Here is a 27069-nt window from a genome sequence, read left to right on the forward strand (position 1 = left end):
CTTGGGGCTAGACAGGTCTTTGCTGCAGAGCTGTCCTGTGCACTGCAGGATGTTTGGCAGCAGCCCTGGCCTCTCCCCTACCCACTGGACGCCACAACAACCCCCTAGGGTGACAAGCAAAAAATGTCTCTGGATGGTTACCAAATGTCTCTGTGGCAGTGTGTGTGTGTGTACGCGAGCGCATAACATCTACCTCCTGCCCTCACCCCAGTTAAGAAGCACTGCTCTAGTGCTTAAGAGCAGGGGCCAGGGCAAATTAGGGCAAAAAGCAGATAACCAGACTGCTTAGATTCAAATCCCAGTGCCTGCAACCTGTAGGAGCACTGCTACTGCTGCTGCTGCTGCTAAGTCGCTTCAGTCGCGTCTGACTCTGTGCGACCCCAGAGATGGCCTCAGGCTCCCCTGCCCCTGGGATTTTCCAGGCAAGAACACTGGAGTGGGTTGCCATTTCCTTCTCCAATGCATGAAAGTGAAAAGTGAAAGTGAAGTCTCTCAGTCTTCCGACTCGCAACCTCATGGACTGCAGCCTACCAGGCTCCTCCGTCCATGGGATTTTCCAGGCAAGAGTACTGGAGTGGGGTGCCATTGCCTTCTCCGTAGGAGCACTAAATGAGTTAAAAAATGTAACAGTGGGCTGCCAGATAATTTATCTTCCAAATCAGAGCAATTTCATATTGGAAGAGGGTTCTAATAATAATCTCATGACCTGAGACAATCCCAGCAAACAGGGCTGTGTGGTCAGCCCTTAAGCCCACACACAGTGTTAAGCACAGCCTGACCCAGTGTCCCCTGAACATCTACTGTGCTAAGTGCATTACAGGTGGGAACTTCACTTGATTCCCCCAAAACCTATAAGATAATACTTTTATTCTGCCCTTTGGATACACAGGAAGATTGAAACACTTAAAGCTAAAATAATTAGCCCAAGGTCACACAGTGAGTAGTACAGTCAGGATTCTGGTTCCAGCAAGCAAGTTTTCAAGACTGTGTTCTTAACCACTGCCCATGTGTGCTTGGGGAGTCCCGGAAACACAGTACTACTCAACATTCACCAAACTCCACATGGACTACTAGCTCTTATTCACAGTTCCAACATCAAACTCATTGACAAATCTGGGTCTTCAGGGATTACTGTGATGGAAAGCAGATAGATTCAGATCAATGTGGAGCAGGAGATGAGAGTGGCAGCCTTCCATCTGATTCCCCGCTTTATGAACTCAATAGCGTCACCCATTCTGTTAGGAAGTCATTATTTGAGAAAGAAATGAAAACTTTTTTTTTAAATTGATGTTTATTATTTTTCCAGATGCTACTAAGTTGTTAGGACATTAAGTCATATTAAGTCACTTGGCCCCAGCTGCTTAATAAACTAAACTGTTGGGTTTTTCTTTTGGCCAATGAATGCCATGTAGATGATGTGAAAGTCTGGGAACCTCTGTGCTAGCAAGATGCATTTTGCCGTTGAGAGAACTCAGGAGGGTAAAGATGGAGAAGGCTTTCTAGTGCAGAGACTGAATTCTTGTTGGCCACTCTGGGAAAATCTCTTCCTGCCTCCATGCTGTGCATCGAGAATGTGCTCACACACACACAGAATCCTCCTTTCCCTTCCACAGAAACTAACACGCTGTGGCCCCCACCAGGCAGTTACCAAATCACACTCGAGTTCCCTTTACTTCAATCTCTTGCCCTTTTTGGTCTGTGTCAGAAAGCAAACTGCTTCCCTTTTACTACCTGAATTTAATCCAGGTTCAAGTTGAAAATCTCCCACTGACATGCAATCTGCCCTTCAGTTCAGAGGTCACATCGTCAACTCAGACCCCAAATGCCACAGTGATAAGCAAACACAGATATGACCGCCCTCTCCCCCTCCGCCCCACCAGAGAGCACCTTATGCTAGTGCACCAAATTCTTAATAAATGCCCAGATGATTACAAGATGGATGGGCCTGGTAGTATGGCAAAGGGGAAGAGAGTGAGGCTGTGGGTGGTGGGACGGTGTCTGGCAGGGAAGTGGTCACTGGGTCTAGGGCCACAAGCACACTTTCATTCTCTGTCTAATTTACTATAACAGAAAACTAGACAACAGGGGTGTGACAGAAACGTCTGGGTCAGGGGCTTTATCACTAACCAGGCACCACTCTGGACAAGTCTCTTTTTTTTTTTTTTTTGGTGGCTGCACCTTATGTCCTGTAGGATCTTAGTTCCCCAACCAGGGATTGAACCTGTGCCCCCTGCTTTAGGAGCTCAGAGTCTTAACAACTAGACCACCAAGGAAGTCCCTGGGCAAGTCACTTCGTGTTGTTCCTCAGTTTCTTCATCTGTAAGGGGACTGGTTTGTTCAGTGTTTGTCAAACTGGGGTGCCAGAGGCACATTCACCATCTGTGTGTACTTGGAGTGACTGTCTTTCCTGGGTGCCAAGTTTATTCAATATATTTTTGGGCCCCATTCTTTTTACACGAAAGTATTTTATATCTTTGTTCAGAATGCAGAATTTACCTGGATTTTAATTATGGCAATTGATAATTGATAACATTTCAGGAGCAATTACTGTGTGCCAAGTATAAATCTCTTTCTATGATACTCACAATTACCCAATGGGATATTATTATCTCCATTTATAGATTTTAAAATACTAGGGCAGAGAGATGAACTAATCTACCCAGTCACATGTTACTTAGCAATGATAAATGACTCCTCCCCACCCCGACAAAAAGATCTGGACCTATTGCAAGCTGCTTTGGGATTTATTCCTAGACCCCTGAGACTTCTCTGGTGAAGCCTGAAAAGCACAGGACAGAATGATCTCCAGAGTCCAGCTCAAGCACTCCTAAATCAATTTTAACTATATCAGTGGATTAAGGTTGTCCTCCGGGTGCCCCTGGCGGATGAAAGGGGCTGGGGAGGCTTTGCGGGGTTTCTGGGGGTTCAGGTGATCCTACTTCGGCCGAGGGTGTCCTCTACCTAGACTGCCGCCTCCCTCACAGCCCGGTATTTCCAGCCGGCGTCGCTGGCACTTCCTCGTTCCCGCGCGCCCCAGGCTTAGCTTGCAACGCCCAGCTCCGGCGCTGCTCAGGCGGGAGGGGGCCAGAGGGGAGATGTCGCAACCCTCTCCCTCCCTCTTTCCCCGCCTTGGCATTCAGTCACCTCCCAGATGAGCCCGCTCGCAGAAGGCTGCGGGCCGCGGGGTGCCCGGCATGTCCCCTGAGTGCGCGCAGGCGGCGGGCACTGCGCCCGTGCGCAGCCTGGAGAGGGCCAACCGCACCCGTTTCCCGTTCTTCTCCGATGTCAAGGGCGACCACCGGCTAGTGCTGAACGCCGTGGAGACCGTGGTGCTGGCACTCATTTTTGTGGTGTCGCTGCTGGGCAACGTGTGCGCCTTGGTGCTGGTAGCGCGCCGACGGCGCCGCGGCACCACCGCCAGCCTGGTGCTCAATCTTTTCTGCGCGGACCTGCTCTTCACCAGCTCCATCCCGCTCGTGCTGGTTGTGCGCTGGACGGAGGCCTGGCTCCTGGGCCCGGTTGCCTGCCACCTGCTCTTTTACATGATGACCCTGAGCGGCAGCGTCACCATCTTCACGCTGGCGGCAGTCAGCTTGGAGCGCGTGGTGTGCATCGTGCGCGTGCAGCGGGGCGCGCGGGGCCCAGGGCGGCGGGCGCGGGCCGCGCTGCTCGCGTTGATCTGGGGCTACTCGGCGATCGCGGCGCTGCCCCTCTGCATCTTCTTCCGCGTCCTCCCGCAGCGGTTACCCGGCGCTGACCAGGTGAGCGCCGCGGTGTGCGCGCCGGGCAGGTGTCCGGGAAGGGCTGGCAGGCGGAATGCGACGGAGACGGTGATCTGGGATGATCATTAACAAAAACAACAAAACAATAATAGGCCATTTGTGCATTTAATAGTTGTGTCACCCTGCTCGATACTAAGTTTTACCTGTTAAATTTCACTATGACCCTACGATGTAGATTACATTAAACGCCCGCCAAAACGTTGTGAGTGGAGTCCCCAAAATGCTTGTAAGGTGCACTATTGCGAGGTTAATGGAGTAACGGGGGCTTAACGGTTAGACAGATGGAACTTGGGAGACCTGGAATGACTGATCACATTATAGTAAATTCTGCTTTCTCGCAGTACTTATTATCATACGTATTTACAGATGAGGAAGCCAAGGTACGCAGAGAGTGAATTGCTCAGAGTATCTCACCCTTAGTGAGAGGAGGAGCTGACATCGTGCTCAGCAGATTCGGTGCGAGGTGGATGAGGGTCTTGCTTTGAGAATCGCGGGCATGTGTGTGTGGATGGGCCGGAGAGAAAGGGCCTTGGAGACCCAGAGACCCCAGACCTAGTGCTGCCTGTACAGGGGTTGTCACTTCCTCTCTGGAGCCTCAGTTTTTCTAACTGCAAAACGGAAGGGATTAAACAGGAGGGATTAAATTATACCGCGGTATCTTACCCTGGGGGTTTTGGATGAAGAGTGACTTCAGAGTATCCTGGGCGCCCGAAATATTCCGAAGATTCTCAAGTCTGAGCCCCTGAGCTTTACTCGGGCGGCGCACCCAGAGATGCCATTAGGATCTTTGTGGGATAGAACAAAGCTTCTGCTTTGTTCACGACATTGGCTCGAGTCTGCTCCAGTCCCACGGTCCGGAATTGCGGGCGCGGGTCTGCTCTCCATGGTGTCCTGCGGCGCGACTGCAGGCAGGGCTTGCGCGTGCGGAGATTCAGCCGAAACCCCAGACCTGGACAGAGGCCCGCGATTCTGGCTGTTATCCCGGCGTTAGGTTCTGTGCGCCTCTCGGGGAGGGCCAAGGACAGAGGTCTGTGAGCCCCACCGGAAGGCGCCTGGGGGGCGGGGGTGGAGGGGGAGTACTATTTCAGGTACACTTCTACTTAACCGGCAAATGACACTAAAAAACGAGGCTCTTGTCACCTCCCAGCCAACAACCCAGACTAAAACTGCTTGCTGACGTGGACACAGGGGTTGTTTGAGTCAGAAGGCCTTCGCACAGAGGCAGGACCTTCCGTGCCTTGCCACTCTGTATTTTACCCCAGGTATGGCACCTGTGAAGGCTGGACCCTCCACAGCTCTTCAGGGATGGCGGGAGTTTTACCGTAAGATGCCTCTGTGGAGTTTCGCGTTGGGGTGACCTTCCTTCAATCCTTTTTGGGGCTGGGCACACACACCCCTCTTATTATTTTAATGCAGATACACCACTTTGGTCTTAAGAGCCTTTGGAGAGGGAGAGAGTGGGCCAGAAGATTAGGGATAAGTGAGCTGGCTGCGCGAGCCATGTTCCCCAAGGTGGAACTTGTGGAACTTGTGATGAAAACCTGGGACAGTCCTTTCCAGCCCTCCATCCTCTGTTGTTTTCCCTACCTGCTCCACACTTCCAACACACACATACCCACACCTCCCAACAAACAGAAATCTCCTGGTTCCTCAAGGGCTATGCCCTGAACATGTAGGAAACATCTTATTTTATAGGTGGGTCGACTGAGGCTCTGCAGTTAAAGGAATAAGTTGAGAAGAATGAGAATTGGGGTGGGGGGGAAGGGAGGGGGAGCATTTAAAAAAAAGAGACAGAGAAGGATCTAGTCTAGACTGAACTGAGAGTCAAATTTAAAATTAGCAAAGACTTGTTTTCTCAATCCTCTACTCCCAACTTCCTGACTCTGCCTGCCCCCTCCCACTTGGACACTAAATATGGAGGTTTTGGATGGGGGACATTTTCCTACCCAAACCACCAGCTCAGAGAACTAACTAAACCCAGGCGCAGACTGGCTCCCTCCCCTCCAGAAGAACAGGCCAGGGAGACAGTGTCTCTCAGAGTTTTCCGCTTATCTGAACTCCACCCCTGGTCAAACCCAGTCCCCAGGAACGTGGTTATCTTTGTCCATTTGGACAGTGGGTGCCCAGCAGTCAGGGTAATTAGACTCTCGCAAACTTAGATGAAATGGTAGACATTCTAGAAAACGCTAGATAATTTGGTATTAGGAATGCAGATTTTGGAGTCAGATGATCTGAGTTTGATTCCCATCCCTGCCATTTAGGAGCTGTGAGACAGAGGCAAGTGGTCTCATCTCTCTTATACCTCACTTTCCTCATTTGCAAAATGGGCACAGTAGCAATTTTACCCTTATTAACATCGTGGTGACTATCTTTAGTAAATGAACTAACACCTGGCACACACAGAGTTAATCACTCAAGAGTTGCCAGCTATTATTAGTCTCCTTATCTTTGGTTATAAATATTTTAAACATTTTTCAAACAGTATAATTCTTCTGATTGCTAGAAAATAAAAGACTGACATTAAAAACAAACAAGCAAAGAAAACACTGCCATTTTAGGAGAGTGGACACATCCTAGCAACTTAGCCATCTCAGCCAGGTCATCCCAGCCTATTCCAATAGGATTCCTGTCTGTGTGTGCTATGGTCCCAGCAGGGCGTGACCCTCATTGGCAGGTGGGGAGGACTGTCCACCCTGGGCAGAGTGTGCTGCCCATTTATTCTGCAAACATTTACTGAGCACCCCTCCCTCCTGCCCCCACCATGAGTCACATGACCAAAACACTGTCCTTCTCTCCAAGGAGGTGCATGTAGGTCACCCAGCTTCTGGTCTCAGACCCTGGCACAATTCAGTAACCTCACAGTAACCCCACGAGTGGGTGTTCTCATGTTTATTTTCTGAAGGAGAAGATGCCTAAAGTCACAGGATGAACAAAGGATGGAACTGGAAGTTAGCCAGGGTCTGTTTGTCCCTCCAGGATCCTCTCCCATGAGTTCACACTTCCAGAGGAGTGCTTGGTCACACTGCTCTCTGCCCTGTCCAGGTTTCATTTCAGGCCAATAATGCCGTTGTGTCTCTACTGCGTGTGGACTGACTGAGGAGACAAGTTTGCTTACGTTTGCTGATATTAAAGGATACTTTTAAGATACAGGAAAGTAAGTCCATTTCTTGCATGGGTATGTTCTTTCTTCTCAGCTGGGAAGCTGAGAGGAGTGGAGATATAGAACTAGGATGCCTAGTTTCTTAAAACAACCTTGAGGTCTTCCATCTTGTTTGAAGAGGTGGGGCAGGGAGAATTATTTACAAAGGGATCCCCAAGGGTGTTCCAGGAAAAGTCATTAGAGAAGCTGACAAGAAACAGCTGAAATCAGGTGGCCTTTGCAGATGAGTCAGCTGGTGGGGGGAGGGACCAGCTCTTGAGCAGTAGATAGATGTCCCCCAGTCTCAGGGGAGTCTTCCTGGAAAGCCATGAGTGACATGGGGGACTGGAGCGGCGTTACAGCAGAAGAAAACAGCCCACATGTTTGCATGAGATGCAGCTGGAAGGGTTGGTGGAGGCCAACTAGAGAAGGGCCAGGTACATACCCTTTAGGGCATTGGGACTTACAAGGTGAGAGATGACTGGGTCTTGGGGGGCAATGAGAAAGAGCTTGTGGTGAGTTGCATAGCTGTTAAGACAGAACCTAGGAGTTCCCTCTGAGTGGAGAGAGAAGAAGGTGGAAGGGCAGCTCTCAGGTATCTGACAGCTTGGAAAGTGGAGGCTCTGTGCCTGGATACTATGATGCAGGAGGTGGAATCATTGGGGTGTGACACTGGAGGCTAGGTGTGCCTGTGAAGCATCCTATAGAGATGCTCTTGGGGTGGGGAGGCCAGTCTGGGGTTCAGCGGAACACTGGGCTGAAAAGAGTAGATGGCAGCAGCATCTGCAAAAAGCCACCGTGGAAGTGGATGAGACTGCCAGGGGGACACAGAGATTGGGATGGGAATACAGGTCACCCCCAAGCACATTTCACACTATTGTACCTGGCCTCCCACCTACATCCTTTCTGATTGGGACATGGAGCTCCAGCCTCCTTTTTTCTCTTGGCCAAAGCCCCATCCTCACAGGCACAGTTGACACGACCCCTCCTGGATGCCGCGTTCTTGGTCACTCCACAGTCCCATCACCGATAGCCCTCTGGGCACTTCTGGTTCACTGCTGTGAACTGTACTGAAGTTTGTTCAGTTTGTACTGAAGTTTCCTAGTGCTTTTCTCCCTCCCTGACTGCACCGCAGGCTCCTGGCCCATTCCCTCAGTGGCCTCTCAGTGGCTCAGCCACGGTGGCTTGAGTCAGCGAGTGGTTGGACAAATAGATTGCAGGACACCGTCACCAGCTGAGCCAACGCCGCTTGTGTGGCTCAGTAGGAAAGGAGACCCAGCGCCTTTGGTTTTCAAATTTCCTTCTTAAAATCAGAAAACATTTTAAATGTGCAGAAAAATTACAGAGAATATTCTAATACTTACGCCCCAACCTTCCAGATTTGACTGACTGCCAAACTCCTTTACAAGTCACAGCCTCTGAGAATATCTAGAAGCAAAATGACTTATGTCGAATGGACTTTCCCACAGAAACAAACTTATAACACCATGTTAGGTCTTGGACTGTGGGCCTGGTGCCTGTTCTTTTTTTTTTTGAAATGATGATAAATACTGCATTTAACCAATGACACCATATAAAGCTTTCTAGAGTACATGTAATTAGTCATTTAGTTCACGCAAGCCACCCTCACTGTCTCTTAGTTCATGGATGAGGGTGCCTGGCAGAGTTCTTATCTTACTTCCTTACACACTCCTATCTGGAGTGAGAGCCACGATCAAAAAGTCAAAGAGCATCTTCATTAGTGTCACGGAATTTGAGAGTCTTCCTGGGTTCATTGTGTTTGTTGAAAAAAAAAAAAACCTGTTCAGGTTTCTCAACTATCATGGTAATTTGTATTTCATATTTGCTCATCATTTCTCTTACAAATAAACTTTTACTGCCATTTTTTCCCTCTTGTAAGAGTCACATAGACATATTATAGAAAATTTAGAAAATTCACATAAGTCAAAAGAGTAAATATAACTTGAGTCCCACCTAGAAATAGACACTGTTAATTTTCTGGAGTGTATCTTTCCAGTCTTTTTTTTTCCCCCACATGCCTATTTTAATGAGCACAAGAAAATGACGGAAGCATCATTGTGTTACAAATGCCCACTGAGTCACTCAGTGATGGGAAGCCTTTATCTGTCTTTTCTGAGCATTTCTTAAGATCTTTCACCTTCCAATCACTGAGCATAATTATTAGCAAAATATTAAAATTTACCTGGTACTCATTTGTGCAAGAATCTGAAGGAAAATTTCTCAATATTTTGAATCACGGGGGCTTACATACTTGACATATACCATTCCTGCATCAAGTGTCTGTGTGCTTGGCTTCTTTTGGTCTTTTTTGTTTTTAATTGGATTTCCAGTCTTTTCTATGCTTCTCTGTGTGGGTGTGTGGGTGGATACCTGTACATTCACACCTACACATTTTCCTCAACATGAGGCTGATACAGGCATATTATTTAAAGATCTATATTTTCCCCCTAATTTAGAAGGAACACCTTGTTCTATCATTACACATTCTTCTACAAAATCTTTTTAAGCCTGAAGAAAGTAGGGCAGACATTCTGGAGAGGGTTTTTGGAAAGAGTTTGGGGTCTCTTGGGGGTTTTAAGAAATGGTTCTGGGGTCATCTGTTTCTCTGTACATTTTCCCATCACAGGCATAAGAATTGGAGACTAAGTCCCACTCAGGGCTGGCATCTGTTTCTCCTGATAGCTGCTTCAACATATCTGTTGATATGTGTTGCCCACCAGTGTACCCGGAGTGAGGGGTCCCTGGTGGGGGGAGGTCTGAGTACAAGCAAAGGTTGCGTGGATTTCCCAAAGAACCGTGGTCACTGCACTGCCAATATTCAGAAGACCCATGAGAGATACAGATTTCTTTCCAACTACCAAAATGTAGACAGCTCTAATAAACTTTCTTCCATCAGGTGTGCACAGTGGGGTGAGGATAGAATAATAAGTTTCTAGAATATTCAGTGCATTTGCAAGTCATCTGAATCAAATAGGAAAAGGAAGCAACATTCTCACCCCAACTGCACCCCCCATCTCAAGGTAGGAAGTGCTAGTCACTCAGTCATGTCCAACTCTTAGCAATCCCATGGACTGTAGCCCTCCAAGGGTCCTCTGTCCATGGGATTTCCCAGGCAAGAATATTGGAGTGAGTTGCCATTTCCTTCTCCAGGGGATCTTCCCGACCCAGGTATCAAACCCGGGTCTCCTGCATGGCAGGCAGATTCTTTACCATCTGAGCCACCAGGGAAGCCCACCTTAAGGCATAAATATAACTAAATCATTCTTCCCTGCCTGACTTGCCTTAGAGTTTTCTTGGTAGATCCCTGGATATCCTTTATAACCACCCAGCTCTTTGAAGATGATTGAAAAGGACTATATCTTTAGTGTTTTAGACTAATATTTTAGGGGAATGTTTCTAAGCCTTAGTTCCCTCCTCTGTGTATTTGGGGAAAATAACTATGCACTTCAAAAAAGGCTGTATTGAACATTCAATAAGATAATGTGTGTAAAGTGTTTCCTGGCCAAGAATAAATGCTCAGTGAATTTCAGATGTTACTATTGTTTGTTAATACCAAACAGGAAAAGGGGTGATTACTTGATTGTATTTTGAGTTCAACCACGCAATTTTGATACATGTTGCTGCTGCTGCTGCTAAGTCGCTTCAGTCGTGTCTGACTCTGTGCGACCCCATAGACGGCAGCCCATCAGGCTCCCCTGTCCCTGGGATTCTCCAGGCAAGAACACTGGAGTGGGTTGCCATCTCCTTCTCCAATGCATGAAAGTGAAAAGTGAAAGTGAAGTCGCTCAGTCGTGTCCAACTCTTAGGGACCCCATGGACTGCAGCCTACCAGGCTCCTCCGTCCATGAGATTTCCCAGGCAGGAGTACTGGAGTGGGGTGCCATTGCCTTCTCCTTGATACACATTAGAAAATGATAAAAATTCTGTCCCTTTGCTTAGTCTCCGTTGTTGATGTTTAGTCACTAAGTCATGTCTAACTCTTTGTGATCCCATGGACTGTAGCCCTCCAGGCCCTTCTGTCCATGGGATTTCCCAGGCAAGAACACTGACTGGAGTGGGCTGCCATTTCCTTCTTCAGGGGATCTTCCTGACTCAAGGACCAGTGTCTCCTGCATTGGAGGCAGCTTCTTTACCACTGAGCCACCAAGGAAACCCTTTTCTTAGAATAACATTCAATAAATATTGGTCAAATGAGTGAATGATGCTGTGGTTGATGATACTGCTTTTGGACAGTGGTTAAGATGTCCTGTCCACCAAAAATCAATAATGTGGTCTTTTCACAGAGAAAGTGTTCTTCAAAATCTGTTCTATGTGTTTGAAAGTGTGTAGGGCTCTTGTTTTCTAAATAGTTTTGTCCTATAGTCAAGCAGATGCTGGAGATTTGTGTTTGGGAGGATAGATAGATAGAAGTCTTTTCCTTAATCTATTTATTCGTTGGAAGAAATTATTGTAGTAGCTCTTGGTAACTATCCAGTGAGTTCCCAAAAGGTTTTGGGGTTTGTAATTAGTGTCAAACATTTGAATTCAACACAATGTAGCGATAGCAATAGCAGCGAGGTCACAAACTTACACACTCTTCCGTCCCATCTCAGTGGTTTTACCTCTTTAGCTGACGTCTGCAGCTGCACCTTCGCTTCAAGCCTGTTGGGTGCTTCCCTGCAGGAGAGGAACACGAGGACAGAGTTCCCGAGTCTGGGCTCCAGCACAGTTCTGGAGTAAGCCATGACTGCCTTGATGCAGTTTAGACATTTGAACATCCCCCAAACGAACACTTAATGCCCTAATGGAGACTGTTGCCTTCAGCAGTGTGACTATACTGAAACCTCGCTCCTGGTTTTATATGTTTGCATGTAGCACATCTCTTCCAATCTATGTAAACTTTCAGGGGTCAGATTTTTCTCCTGTAAAATGAAGGATTTGGAAGAGAAGCCTCAATGGCTCTTTGCAGCTCAGTCCAAGGAAGTAGAGCACTGAATCCGGGATCATGCCTTTGGACACGATCCGTGTGATGGAGCCATGATCCAAAATCACGCCTAGGTCTCCCCAGCCTTTGGACCCTGAGGCTCATGTGCCTCCACTGGAGAATGGGAATAATAATCACAGTGATTCTGAGGCAAATCACGGTTTGAGGCAAATGACTTGTCAGTGGGGTTGTGTGGGCAGTAGAAGGGATTCTAGGGTTTCTTATCATACCAGTTGTGTGACATCAAAACAGAACAGCGTAACAGTGCCAGATAACCTCAACTGGGCTTGAGCTAAAGGCCAAATAAGAACCCCACGTTAAATGACCTTCTCTTCCTTTTTGTATGTAGGAAATTTCAATTTGCACGCTGGTTTGGCCCAGTATTGGCGGAGAAATCACCTGGGACGTGTCATTTGCTATTTTCAACTTCTTGGTACCAGGACTGCTTATTGTGATCAGTTACTCCAAAATTTTACAGGTACGTTTGCTTCAAACCCAGTGGCTGAACTTCATTCGGGTTCAGATGGAATCTTAGCATTTCTAGGTCAGAAGTTACCTTAGAATTCACATCAGCCCAATCCTGGCTCACTCCCCAGATCCATCCCTCTAAGGGACAAAAGTGTGGTATTTTTAAAAAGTTTTATCTTTGTGATTGTTATAATTATTGTTTTTGCTGATCACTAAGGTAATATAACTCATTATAAAAAATTAAAGACATAGAAATATGCAACACATACTAAAAATCTTGTCTACCCCCTTTGTTGGCAGTTTAAAGAATTTTTTTTTCAGGTTATATTTTATCATTTATATATATACATACTTATATGCAATGTGAACATGTATATGTACATGTGTGTACATATAAACATACACACACACATATATATATACTGAACCATATAAAATGGTCAACTATTAAGTATCAACTATTTCCATGGTTCAACCATTTTATTTTCAGATTTGAGATAATGCTTTCTACTTTGCAACTTCCTTTTTTTTTTTTTTTTGCAACTTCCTTTTTTGATGAGGACTATATCGTGACATCTTTCTGTATCAGTTCCTGTACTCTGCCTCATTATTTGCAATGACTTCATGGTCCTCCATCATACAGATGTGACATAATTTATTTTATGAGCTTTTGGGTTGGGTTGTGTCATTGTTTCCCTATCACAAACAGCAATGTGGCAATAAAGAATGTACACTTTTAAAAACTGTAATTGAAGTACAGTATAAACACAGAAAGCATATACACACAGCTCACAAACTGACCACACTCCTAGAAGCAGCTCCCAGAAGCTGAACCTCACCAGAAGCCCCGCCTGTCTCCATCCATTGCTGCCCTTCACACCCAGGGCTTGTGCCTTTCGTAAGTGCACTGAAACAGGAAATGATTTCCTCCTTCAAGTGTGACTATGTACAGGGATGTAAAAAAAGACCTGCCAGCCCTTGAGGCAGCACATTTGCATATGAGATGCTGGCCCAGGCAAAGGAGGCGTCTGCCTGTGTTCACGCTCGCTTTAGAAGGTTTAATACAAAACCTCCGAGTCCTCTCCAATGTTTACAGTTGTTGAATCTTGGTTTTATAGCATATAGTGGGTCATATGGTAAATGAGCATACTGAAGTGGGGCCCTTAGGTCCTGCTTGCTGTCTGGCCACTTTTATGGCCCTTTCTTTGTAGCTAAAGATCTGTGACCTGCTTAGAGGTTTAGAACCCCAAACCGAGCCATCTTCCATCTGAGTCTTGTAGTCCTTGGATTCTGTGAGAGAGGACCACCACGTTCATCCCTAGGCTCTTTCCCACCAGTTGGCTTGTGACCCATCTAAGTGACGCTCCACCTGCGGCTTGTTCAAGGGTGTGAGGCAGATTCAAGCCTGGCATTGAGGTCTACAAGGTGCTTACAGTGGGAGTCTGGCATGTATAAATGCTCTGTGAGCTTTAGTTACTATCATTATGTTAAAAGAAAAAAGCGAGGGAAAAAAGAGAAATGTAGATTGCAGTTTTTTTTTAAGGTTTATTTATTTACTTATTTCTGGCTGCACTGGGTCTTTGTTTCTGCGCTCCAGCTCTCTCTAGCTATGGTGAGCAGGGCTACTGTTCATTGTGGCGTGCGGGCTTCTCACGGAGGCGGCTTCTCTTGTTACAAAGCACGGGCTCCAGGCGTGTGGGCTCCATAGTGGTGGCGCTTGGGCTTAGTCGCTCCACAGCACGTTGGATCTTCTGCGACCAGGGATCGAACTCATGTCCCCTGCATTGGCAGGCGGACTCTTAACCACTAGACCACCAGGGAAGCCCTGTAGAATGAATTTATTAAAAAAAAAAAATTTTTTTTTTTTAACAAGTGGTGTTTACACGTGCCAGGAACTCATCTACTCCTAACCAGAATTACTGATGAGGAAACGTAGGCATAGAGAAGTTAAGTAATTTATGAAAGCTCACACAGCTCATAAGCAGCCTTATCATGACATAAACCTAGCAGTCTGGTTCCAGAGTTCCAACACTTTAATTCTTCAGACGTTTGTCGAGGATCTGCTGTGTGAAGTGTCGGTGTGGGGGTGGAGAGTGGTCAAGAGCAGGTCACAATCTGGAAGGAGCTTTAACACAAGAAAAGGAAGGGGGAGACACAATTTTCACTGCTCTGCAATGCAGTGAAACCCATGGTGAGGCTTTGTGTGAAAACACTTTGCAAATTGTTAAAAGAGAAAAAAGAGGGAAAACGGAGAAAGGCAAAGGGCTGTAAAAGACAAAAGGATGTAAAAGAAGGAGACCTGAGAGTGTTGTTTTAATAACCAGTTCTGAATCTGCCCCTTACTTGCTGTGTGGCCTCAGCAAGTTACTTACCTTCTCCGAACCTCAGTTCCCTCGTCTGCAAAATAATGATCAAAAGTCCAATAGTTTCAGATTTTGGTGAGAGACATAGGAGTTACTCATGGTGCGACTGTGGTGAGTGTCACACCTGCCTGTAGCAGGGGATGAAGAAATTACTGCTACTGTTAATTGTTAGGCAAGGCTGCTCCTCTCATCCTCTCACAGCATGCTAAGAGGAGGTACTGCTGAGATTTTTGAGAGAATGAACAGCAGGGCCCAGATTTGGGGCAAGGCAGGAACTAGGATCTGGTGGTGGGGCTGGGCTGGTTGGTTGGCTGGGGGAGGGCTGGGCAGATGCTGGCGGGGGCATCCATGTCTCCTGCTTGGGCGGTCGCACCCCTGAGCCCCGAAGAGGCTGAGAGGGCTCCGATCTGCCTCTATTCACTTGGGCCTCACACTACTCAGCCGCCTTCTGAAGAAGGATGACTTCTCCGGAAAGGTTTCCCACCCCCTCCATCTTCTCCTCATGCCAGGGCTCACCTGGAAATATCCTTGAGCCCTGAGGAGTTGGGGGAGGGGTCCTCTTATCCGTCCACATGTAACTGCAATTCCAGACACTGCGTGGAGAAACCCATGGCCAGCCTTCCGTTCTTCCCATCACAGATCCCAAGACGGCTCCTGGATGAATCAGATTGTCCGCTGTGACTCACAGTTATGAAACGGTGTTCCGAGCAATGAGTCAAAGATGTGATTTAGATCCCATTACTTCCCTCACACACTCAGGAAAAGCTAAAACTCTCTGCTCAAGGCCCTGTGTGATCTGGCCCTTGCCTGCCCCTCTCTCTCACCTGTCTTCTCCCCCCATCTCCCTTGTGTCCTCGGGGCTGTTCCTCACATATGCTGTTCCTCACATATGCCAACACGCTCTGCCTCAGGGCCTTTGCACCTGCCATTTCCTCTCCTGGATCTCTACCCCCAGGCTTCTGTGTGGGCCACGCTCCTCTGCTCAAGAGACTGTTCTCCAGAGAGTCCCCCTCATTCTCTAGTCCCTCACCCTGATTTCTTTTCAAAGCACTTCCAACCGTGTCATATTCCATATGTGCATTTTTATTTGTTTATCGTCTGTCTTGCCCATTAGAATGCAAGCTCTCCAAAGGCAGACACCTCATTTTGTTTACCGCTGTAGTCCTGTTCTTAAAACAGAGCCTTGATTATTCACTGTAGGGGATCAATAAACCCTTACTGAATGAGTAAGAAACAAACTTTGATCACCCTGAAAGGGCCAACAACACCTTCTTCTTTGGGGCAGTGGGAAAACCACAGGACAAAGAGTCATAAGATACAGATTCTAGTCCAAGCTTTATTACTGCGTGACCTTAGAAAAGTCACTTGATGAATGTGGGTCTGTTTCCTCTGGAGCCAAATGGGTCCCAGGGCATTGTTTAACATGATAAAATGAGAGTGCAGATATTATGTTTCGAATAGACTGCTAGACTTTAATACGAAAGAGGTAAAATGTGATTTTGAAAATCGCAACATACATGCAAATATAAGACTTTCAGAAAATTACTTTCCACTCCACTGGTAAAACTGCCTGTTGCCCCTTTCCCAGGAGGACTATGACATGCGTCCTCATTTTGCACCTGTGGGCAACTTGGAAGCAGATGAGCTTCCAGGTGGAGAACCCAGCAGAGCCTCCTAGCTTGCATCTCTCTCTCCCTCTGAAGATATTCATAACTGAGAGACTGAATCAGCCTTTTTGCCGAGCTTTTTCTGTCAAGAGTGTAACTCTGGAAAATCAATTGAATAACAGTGTTAATTAGCTATATTTATAGAGACACAATTAGCATATCATTTGGAGCCACAGGACAGGTAACTTTGCCAGCAGCCCTACCTCACACCTGTCACTTCTAACTCTTAACTCTAACTCAAGCACTGTCTCAAGGCCTGAGAGGTGTTGCTCTTTTTTTTTTTTTTTTTTTATTAATTAATTTGGTTGTGCTGGGTCTTCATTGCTGTGTGGGCTTTTCTCAAGTTTCAGACAGTGGGGCTATTCTTTAGTTGCAGTGCACAGGCTTCTCATCATGGTGGCTTCTCTTGCTGTGAGTTCTAGGATGTGTGGGCCTCAATAGTTGTGGCTCCCAGGTTCTAGAGCAGAGGCTCAATAGTTGCAACACACGGGCTTGGTTGCTCTGCAGCATGTGGCATCTTCCTGGATCAGGATTGTATCTCCTGCATTGGCAGGCGGGTTCTTCCCCAGGGAGCCACCAGGGAAGCCCAAGGTGTCTGTTTCAAATCATCCTGACTTCTATTCCTCACAAGCAGTGGGATGTGTTCTAAAGGAAGGGTTCCATTATCTTAGAAAATGCTGGATTAATCAAGGTTAAGTGGGCTTCTTTGCTGCAGGCCTTTTCAGAGCCTTTATTATGCTAACAAACTTTGAGAATCTCCAACTCCAGAACAGAGTAGGCAGCACTGCTAAATCTGACTGCAGACTGCCTTTTCCCCACAGAGCTCTCTCTGGGCTGGTGCTCCACGGACTCTCCTTTGAGCACAGCTGCTTTCAAGTCCTGCTTTGGGTTGCTGGCTTGCCCTGGCTGAGCGTTGAGAGCAAGCTTCATCCAGGTTCTTCATTTCCGGGGCTGCTCCCACTGCTCAGGGCAATGGCCTTTTCCACGCTCTGCCTCCCTAGATTCCTCTTGCCTCCTGACTCAGGCGTGCTCTACATCTCCAGTGGCTTTTTCCAATCAACAGTTTCCCAGGGTAATAGTCTCCAGGCCACTCCCCAGTGCCTTTGATCAAGCTGACCTTGCTCACGGGTGGGGCTTGGTTTATACTGTCACCCAGTAACCATCACCATGGCAAGATGAGACGCTTCCAGGATTTGTGGGACAGCTTGTAGGTTTGTTGGTCCCCCTCCCTTCCCTCCTATACTCCCCACACCAAACACTAGAGTGGAAGTGCAGAATGGGCAGGGCTCCCTTGCTTCTTGCTGTGCATCCAGCACCTATAAGAGTGCTGCCCACAGAGTAGGGGCTTAATAAAATATATGTTGAAGAGAGAGTGAGTGTCTGGCCTGAAGTTGGAAAACCTTTACCTAGCTCAGGGCTTAGAAGAGAGAGGAAATCCCTTTCAGCTAAAGGTGAAGGTGTTAGGTAGTAAGCACATGGCCCTTCCTTTGCCCATGCTTGGCTGTCATTCCTTAGCTTTGGGCCTGCTGGCCTGTGATGGAAGAAGAGGTGGGCCCTCTGGAAAGATGGAGTCTGTTGTCTAATGATCGGGAGGGTGTGGATTGACCAAGCAACCCCCAGAGGAGACCCAAGGGGCTGGAGCTGGGTCACTGGGAGTGACCACCCCCACACTCACCTGTCTGCAGCCATGGTCTGGTGGCATGGGGTGGGGAGAAGCTTTGCTCAGTCATGGCCTTCAGATGCTCAGTGAATGCAAAGGCAGCAAGTCAGACAATTTAAAAGCGACTCTTCAAAGGACTGGGGGAAAACCCCAAGCCTATTGTCTTAGATGCCTGCTGCTGCTGCTGCTACTGCATCGCTTCAGTTGTGTCTGACTCTGTGCGACCCCATAGACGGCAGCCCACCAGGCTCCGCCGTCCCTGGGATTCTCCAGGCAAGAACACTAGAGTGGGTTGCCATTTCCTTCTCCAGTCCTAGATGTGTAGTTCTCATATTTTAGAGATTGAGAAGCACCTAAAGAGTTAATGAACAGTGCGCATTCCTGAGGCCTCTCGGATCCACAGAAGTGGTGTCTGAAGGGGAGCCCACTTCTATTAAGCCACTCTATTAAGCCCATACTTAATAGAGTATGTGCACTCTATTAAGCGCCAGTGACCCTGATGGGGGCGGCTGTGGGCCACGTTCCTGGGAGCTCTGTCCTCTGTTCTGGAAGCTGCAGGATGTCCCAGGCAGTGAAGAGCATTCCCCCTGAGGTGCGCTTCTCCACCTTGACCTTGAGACCGTGAGCAAGTCACTTTACCTTTCAGAGCCTAGTCTCTTGCCCCCCAAATAACAAAACATACCTGAGAGGCTTGTTTTAAGGATTAAAGTTAATCCTCAGATGTTAATCGAGCATTTAATTTGATCAAAAAGTACATCAAGCATTTAGTGTGATGCCAGAGACACTTTAAAGCCTGAATGAAAGTTGGTTAGTCATGTCCTCTAAAGTAGGGAAGGGAGCAGGGGAGGAGCCACATTTGATTATAATGGGACCATTTTCCTTCTCACTCCCTCAAAGCTGTGGGAACTGTGGATGGAAGGAAATGGTAGCATCAGTCGGTGCTAAAAAAAGAGCCAACCACATATTCACTTGGCTCATGAGTCAGTCTGTTTCGCTGTCTGCTCATAGTCATTGTCAGGCCCTTGCCAGAGCCCTGGACCACAGAAGCCACAGGGCGGCCCAACCCCCAGGGAGCTGCAGCCTGTGGGACTCAGAGGTAAGAATGATGCTTCAACATCTACCAGAGAATATGTGGCAAGTGCCATGTGAGCACCTGAAACAAAGCATTGCAGGATGCCAACGGGAGGTGAACCAGGATGTTCCCAGCTTTAGAACTTGGAGTTACAGGCTGGACAGAAGGACTGCTACTGTTGGAGATATTAGAGGGTGGGAAGGAGTTAGTTTAAGCATGGACAGACTGCCAAGGTTTGCAGTCCAGCTCTGCAGCTGCTTAGCTGGGTACTGTTGGGCAATCTCCTTAACCTCTTTGAGCCTCGGTTTCCTCCTCTGTAAAATGGGGATCATCAAAGTACATAAGTCACAGAATCATTGGGAGAATTTAGAGAGATAAGCCAAGTGATAGGCACAGAGGCTTGGCACATAAGAAGTGCTCAATAAATACGAACTTTCATTTACATCATTCACTCAAAAACCTTCTAGGGAATTCCCTGGTGGTCCAGTGGTTACTCTGTGCTTTCAGTGCCAAGGGCCTGGGTTCAATCCCCGGTCAGGGAACTAAGATCTGGCAAGCCACGTGGTTTTGGCAAAAAAAAAAAAAAATCTAAAAGACACTGTACCAATGACTCCATCCTACTTGGCAGAGCAGTGTAGACAGCACTAGCAACGAGGCTGCTGCTGGAATCATCCTTGTGTGCCCACCAGGCTGCACTTAGGCTATTCAGAAGTGGTACCATTTTGCCTGGAGCCCTTCCACCTTGGGCAGCTGTTACCCTCCCAAGTCTACCATCCAAGATCTCAGATTAACCAGCTTTCACCTGAACACATATTCTAATTTTGATTCTACACAGCACCTTCCAGCTTGGATGTGCCAACATGACTTCTAGCATGTGGGTCTCAGATGGTGGGTCACATCTCCTGAGCAACAGCCCCACTGCAGAGCACAAGAGCCAGGAGGAAGGCAGCCCTGTTGGAGCCATTTACGGTATCACTAACGATATCACTAATCTTCAGGTCAGCTGAGCTGGATTTTCCCAGATGGTGGCTTTAGCCATTTAGCATCAGTGGAGTGAACTTCAACAAGCTATTCAAATTTCTTGAGATTCAGTTTCCTCATCTCTGAAGTGAAGATAGTAATAGTACAAATCCAAAGAGCAGTTGTGAAGATGAAATGTGATAATTTATAAAATAAATGTATAGCCCCGTGCCTGGCACACAGGGAGCTTCCATAAAGCGTGGTGATCACAATTCCTGTCATTCATGGTGGGAAGGAAGGGGTTCTGTCCATTCAGTGTCTGTTGCCCAGATCAAAACTACTGCACAGAAGCAATTGCATGTAACCATAAAACAATTAAAATGGCTATCCTTTAGCTGAGGAGGGCGCTACAATCCACTCCACTATAGAATCCCATGGACAGAGGAGACTGGTGGGCTATAGTCCACAGAGTTTCACAGAGTCAGACACGACTGAAGCGACTTAGCATGGCACAGCATGTCCTTTAGCTAGTTAGAAGCATTCTAAAGAGAATATTTTAAGCCATTCAGATCTTAGAGTTAATCTGGCCCCAAATTTGAATGAATCTAATTACTTTCTAATTGTTTCACTTCTTGAGATTCAAGAATCACAGGGCAATGGTCGTAGGAAGGCCAGGGCAGAGCTAACGATAAGACTTTAGGCCATTAAAATGTCCAGACATGTAAGCACTCTTTGTGTGGCCAGAAGACTGCTCCTGCAGGAAAAGCAGAAGGACACAGGGCCAGACTAAGCAAAGGAAAGTTAGCAAGCACCACGAATGTGGTAAGACATCCAGGGTTGGATCTCTTCCCTAGGACAGAGGTCGTAGACTAGTGCAGAGCATGTCAGGCTAGTAGGTCCAGGGCTCCACTGGGCTAACTGCACCAGCCTACGCCCCACTCCCACCCCAGCCTCTCCTCTCAACCCCCACCTCTTGGCACCCCCAAAGCTGAGCAAGTGATACAGGAGGGCAGGCCTCCTGCTTTCTGGCTGTACTTAGAGGACAACTAGAAATAGGTGGAAGGGCAGGACACTGTAAGTATGCCCAGAGCCTGAGCACTGGGCTCTTTGGAACCTCTGGGGAGGTCAGGCCAGCCCACCGCCCTGTGCCTGGAAGGCACAGTTAAACGGCAGCCCCACCGCCTCTCTCAGGGACTCGGCTTCTGTAGGGTTTTTGCTCCCAGACATGAATAGTTCCACAGCTCCTGTTGTCAAAGTACTTTGGCTAAATCCTCTCTCGGGGGCCTGTTGCCCACCCTGTAGAATGAAGGGTTGGGTAGGCCTTGGCTACTCAGAGTGTGGTCCTTGCAAAGTCAGAATCTACATTTACATGAAGTGGGGCGGAAGGCCTCACCGGCAGAGTGAAGTCTGAGCAGTGCTACACCAACTCTGTGCAGGCCCACCCAGCGCCAGTACTCTGGTTCTGAGATGTTATGAAACATTTGTCTCTTCCAAAAATACTAGTTTTACATGGGACAGTGGGATGAGAGGACATGCGGGGCTTTATTTTAATCTGGGCAGCTTGCCTTAGTTGATGGACCATTTCCACATGCAAGGCTGCCCACTGCCAACCAGTAACCAGCCTCTCTGACCGACACTGAAGCAAAACCCTCTAACTGAACAGAACAGACTGGACAGAAGACCCAGACAGCAGTGCCTGCAAGGGCTCCTGACAGAAGAGTCCAGAACACCCTTCTGAACCCACATCACCAGAGTAGCCTGCTTGCCTGCAATCCCTCTGCTCTAAAGCTGACCCTGCTCGTTAGTACAAAATATTAGAGATCCTTGCAGTTCCACTCGGGAATTTATTCTACTGATATTGCATCTAGGTGTGCAAAGATATGTACAAAGATATTAATCCTACCTGTTGTCATCTCTCACCTGGGGGTACAAACAGGAAATGGTTTCAGTTTTTCAACACATGTCACTAGCAGTGATCTGACCAGTTCTTCTTTCTTACTGGGAGCAGGAATCTTTAAGGACACCTCAATCTGATTTCAGAACTTTCTAGTCACTTTTTTGGATATGCCTGCTTGTTTCAAACAATGTATCTGAGGGGCAGTTTAAAGCTTCCCCATCTCTAGAGCACAGAACGGTAATTGTGGGGTGGGTGTGTGGAAGGGGGAAGGAAGCGCTGTTCTGTCAGTGACTCCCATCTCCCTCACAGACAAGGAACCTGCCTGCTTGCCCGTGTGAGGGGATTGTCTCTCTCTGCTGGCGGTTTCCTCTGGTCTCCATATAGCTGCTGGTGGTGCCAACAGACCTTCATGATTGGGAGATGTTTCCCAAACAGCTTGTACCTTTGAGCACATACTGATTTTATATACTCAATTACTTAACACTTTCAGAAACAGAAATAACGGGAGAGAGGTGTATCTTTATCTGTTTGGGCTGACATGACAAAATACCACAGACTGGGTGGCTTATAAACAATACCCCCCAAGCCCCACCAAAAGTATTTCTCCATTTCTGGAGGCTGGAAGTCCAAGATCAGGATCCAACATGGTGGGATCCTGATGAGAGCGCTCTTCTGGGTTGCAGACTAACTTCTCTCTGTCTTCACAGGGTGGAATGGCTGAAGGAGCACTCTGGGGCCTCTCATAAGGGCACTAATTCCCATGATGAGGGCTTCTTCCCTTAACCTAATTGGGGCAGCTCCTAATAACAGCTCCTCATAACATAGCCTTGGGGGTTAGCTTTCAACACATGGACTCGGTGGGGACACATTCAGACCACAGCAGTGTGCTTCTGTGAATGATCACACATCTCTCTTCCAGACCCTCCCATTCTGGCTTTTCCAGGTGGGGCTAGTGGTGAAGAACCTGCTTGACAATGCAGGAGATGTAAAAGACGTGGGTTTCATCCCTGGATTGGAAAATCCCCTGGAGAAGGGCATGGCAACCCACTCCAGTATTCTTGCCTCAGAATCTCCATAGACAGAGGAGGCTGGCGGGCTACAGTCCATGGGGTCGCAAAGAGTCGGACATGACTGAAGCAACTTAGCACAGCACACACAGTACATCAACACTATTTGCAACATGGATTTACTTCGGCCTTATTCTCAGGAGGCCAGCTGCCCCATTTCTCCAGCACATCCTTAGTGCAGGAGGAGAGTCAGGCCTCTGAGGAGGGAGCCCTCTCCGCACAAAGCTCCAAAGCCAAACAGCCCCAGTGCAGCGAGGATGGCAGATTCCAGCTCCTGGGGCTTCTCTGGTCCTCCTAGAGCGACACCCGCTGATGTCCTGCCGTAAACCGTGGCTCTGGCTCTGTTTTGTGTTCCTGCAGATCACGAAGGCTTCCAGGAAGAGGCTGACCATGAGCCTGGCCTACTCGGAGAGCCACCAGCTGCGCGTGTCCCAGCAGGACGTCCGGCTCTTCCGCACCCTCTTCCTGCTCATGATATCCTTCTTCATCATGTGGAGCCCCATCATCATCACCATCCTCCTCATCCTGATCCAGAACTTCAAGCAGAACCTGGTCATCTGGCCGTCCCTCTTCTTCTGGGTGATGGCCTTCACGTTTGCCAACGCGGCCGTCAACCCCATTCTCTACAACATGTCCCTGTTTAGGAACGAATGGAGGAGGTTTTTTCACTGCTGCTTCTTCGCGGAAAAGGGAGCCATGTTGACAGACACGTCTGTCAGGAGAAATGATCTGTCTGTTATTTCCAGCTAGTTCATTTTTCTCTACAGGCATCTGTGTGTCCCTCTCTGGCCAGCCGTGGTGTGTTTTCAAAGGGAGATCGTTTCCATGACCCTCAGCACCAGGGTACCGGCTCTCAGAAAATGTAACCTATGCAAATGCCCATTTTCAGCACCAGTAAATTAAGGGGTGATCATTCAGTATAACAGTTTTATCCTGTATAGAAAGATTTGCTGTGGGTTCCTTTTCGATGTGAACTTCTTCAATGTGGAATATGATTAAATGTATTAATTTTTGTTTGTGACTATTCAGCCATCTCATCTCCTGTTTGTAAAGCCACACTGTGCAGGTTTCTGAAGTGAGGCTTGGACTCATGACTCGGTCTTCTCCAAAGAGTCACGGCCACCCTCGCTCCCCACCCTGGACCTGCAAGGCCGCAGGATCATACATCAGTGTGAAGAGTGCTTGAGGAGTTTCCAAGGAACAAGAATTTAATTTCCGAGGAATGAAAGGTGACTTTGTTCGTCATTGATAATAGGAGAAGCTTTGTCATGAAGTCACAGAGGCCGTCGGATGACTCTAACATTTGAAAGTCAGAGCAGGAGTGACTCCCTTCATTGGTACCTGTCAGATGCCTCTTAAGCACGTGCTGTGGTCAGTGTTCTTGGTGGGAATACAGCAGTGAACCAGACAGCCATGGACCGTGTCCCCATGGAGCTCACTTACCTTCCAGATGGGGCAGAGAAACACCAAACGTGGCAATAGATCACATAGTGTTACAGAGCGAATTAACGTTATGAAGAAAACAGGACAGTGATGACAATTTAGATGGAGTGGGGAAGGGTCTGGGAAGACCTTTCTGAGGGTGATATTTGAGCCAAAAGGGCAAACCACAAGAAGGAACCAGTCACGTGAATCCAGGGAATGAGGCTTTGCAGACGGAGCAGACCCTGGTGCTGGTGCAAAGAGGCTTGTGTGCTTGTGGGACAGAAAGACCGGTGTGCACAAAGCGAACTATTGACTGAGCTTCCTCTAGGCCAGGCCCTGTCGTTGAAACCAGAACAGAGGGATGCTCTGCTGGAGGCCATCAATGGAGACGAGAGGGGTTACAGGGCTGGCTTATACCGGGCTAGGGAGTCTACCATCAATATTTGTTCTGTGTTCAGTGGGCAGCCACTGGAGATTTGCATTTGGATGCGGATATGACCTGCTATTTGTTTTTAAATACTCTTGTTGCCCTGTTCAGGAAATGCACTTTGTGGAGCAAGAATGAAAATGGACACCAGTTAGCCAGCTGCCAAAGTAAAGAAGGAAGATGGGGAAGTTGGAGGTGGATGACATTGCTATTGTTGTTCAGTCATGTTCAACTCTTCACGACCCCATGGACTACAGCATGCCAGGCTACCCTATCCCTCACCATCTTCCGGACATCAATGGGGGGTTGTGAGAAATGATCTTGGGCATACTTTGGGAAGGCAGAGCAAACATGACTTATTGATTGACAGGATACAGAATGTGAGGGAAAGAGAGGATTCAACAGAGACTCCTGACAGCCATAGGATGGAGGGCAGGCAGCACAAATGGGGAAGGCTAGGAGAATGAGTCCATTCTAAAGTAGATCAGTCCTGGGTGTTCATTGGAAGGACTGATGTTGAAGCTGAAACTCCAATACTTTGGCCACCTGATGCAAAGAGCTGACTCATTTGAAAAGACCCTGATGCAGGGAAAGATTGAAGGCAGGAAGAGAAGGGGATGACAGAGGATGAGATGCTTGGATGGCATAACCGACTCGATGGACGTCGGTTTGGGTGGACTCCGGGAGTTGGTGATGGACAGGGAGGCCTGGCGTGCTGCGGTTCATGGGGTTGCAAAGAGTCGGACATGACTGAGCGACTGAACTGAAGTGAGGAGGATGAGAGGTAGAAGAACCAAGAGTTTCATTTGGGGCATCTGCATGTGCAACCCCAGTGAGAACCAAATGGAGAGCCGGTAGGTGGATGCAGGGCTGTGGGGTACAGGCCTGAAGATCAGTGTTGGGAGTCATCAGAGTGTTTGCAGATCTATGGTTTTATGAAATAAAAAGAGAAGAAACCAGAGCCAGAGAGAACCCAGGGACACGCCAGCACTTGGAAGCTGGGAGAATGGCTGGAACAGTAGCTTGGGGCCTGGTGCATAGTACGAGTGCACCAATCTGTGTCATCAAGGAAGCTGGAGCCAGTAGTTGTCTTTGCTGGTGGAATTTCTTAAGCAGCTCACTTTCAAAGTAAGATTTATCACAAGCTTGAGGACAAGAGGACAGGGATCCTTTGTTCATCTTTAGTTAATAAATTTGGTCAATTAAAGTTGCCTTTTGAAGCGATGCATGACTGTCTTACAGGTCTCTGGGGTGACAGCCACTGCTGAAGAGCCCAGCTCTGGCAGCCCCTTTCTGGTGAATGACAGGCAGAGCTCTCCTGTGCGTGTTCCCCTGCCTCCTCCCCCTTTGGTGGAAGAACGAAGCACAGTGATTCAGGGCCCTGGGAGCCTCCTGGCCCCTTGATATGGCAGCACCCAGGCAGAGGTCTCTGCACACACAGGAGGTTCCCCGCCTCCGGACACACCTCATAAACGTCAGCCTGGCATCCGCCAGTGTTTGCACAGCTCCTAAGTGCTCTAACTGAACCCTCACTTCAGCCCAGCAGGTGGACACTGCTTCCCCATATTTCACAAGAGGAGAGTGAGGCTCAGAGAAATCATACAACCAGCCCCCAGTTATACAGCTAATTATAGCTGAGCTGGATTTTGATGCAAAACCAAGACTCTGGGACCAAAGCCTTGATGCCTTTTCAAGATGATAAAAGGCTCTTAGGAGCTCCTGGGAAATTGAGGCACACAACTTTGCATGCAGTTATATTATATATTAGTGTTCACAAGTGCTGCTAATGGTATAAGACACTGGTGTCCTTCCCCAGGCCTGCTACTTCCACCGCCATCACCCCTTTCCCCAGACACTCCAGGTAGTGGGTGCCATGATCTTCCAACACACTTGGTTTCAGGGTCCCATCTCCTAATTCCCCAGGGAAGCCTATGACCTCCTCTCCCGCAACACTTTGCCCACACCTGAAATAAGAAGTGAATTCGGGGCTGGACAATAAGGCCTGGGGACCTTTCCTAGAGCTCCCCCAGACCCAGGCCTCTCAGACCAGCTGAGGCTGAGCCACCATCCACCCGCCTCAGGGCCTTGGGCTGAGTGAGGGTGGAGCTGCTGGCCTGGCCCACGTTCACCTCTTTAGGCCTCAATCATTAAGGCTGTC

General features: G+C 48.0%; 1 protein-coding gene across 1 annotated transcript; it reads left to right on the forward strand.

Moving 5' to 3' along the window:
• Positions 1-1278: 1278 nt before the first annotated feature.
• FFAR4 (free fatty acid receptor 4) lies at positions 1279-26135 on the forward strand. The gene is made up of 3 exons (XM_086378731.1): positions 1279-3761; positions 12255-12383; positions 23420-26135. Exons 1-3 carry the CDS (start codon positions 3195-3197, stop codon positions 23807-23809), a joined length of 1086 nt encoding a protein of 361 aa, XP_086234857.1. The 5' UTR covers positions 1279-3194; the 3' UTR covers positions 23810-26135.
• Positions 26136-27069: the final 934 nt, after the last annotated feature.

Source organism: Bos grunniens, chromosome 26 (genome assembly GCF_055505025.1).
Source record: "Bos grunniens cultivar Pamir isolate PY7600 chromosome 26, Bosgru_T2T1.0, whole genome shotgun sequence".
NCBI lineage: Eukaryota > Metazoa > Chordata > Mammalia > Artiodactyla > Bovidae > Bos > Bos grunniens.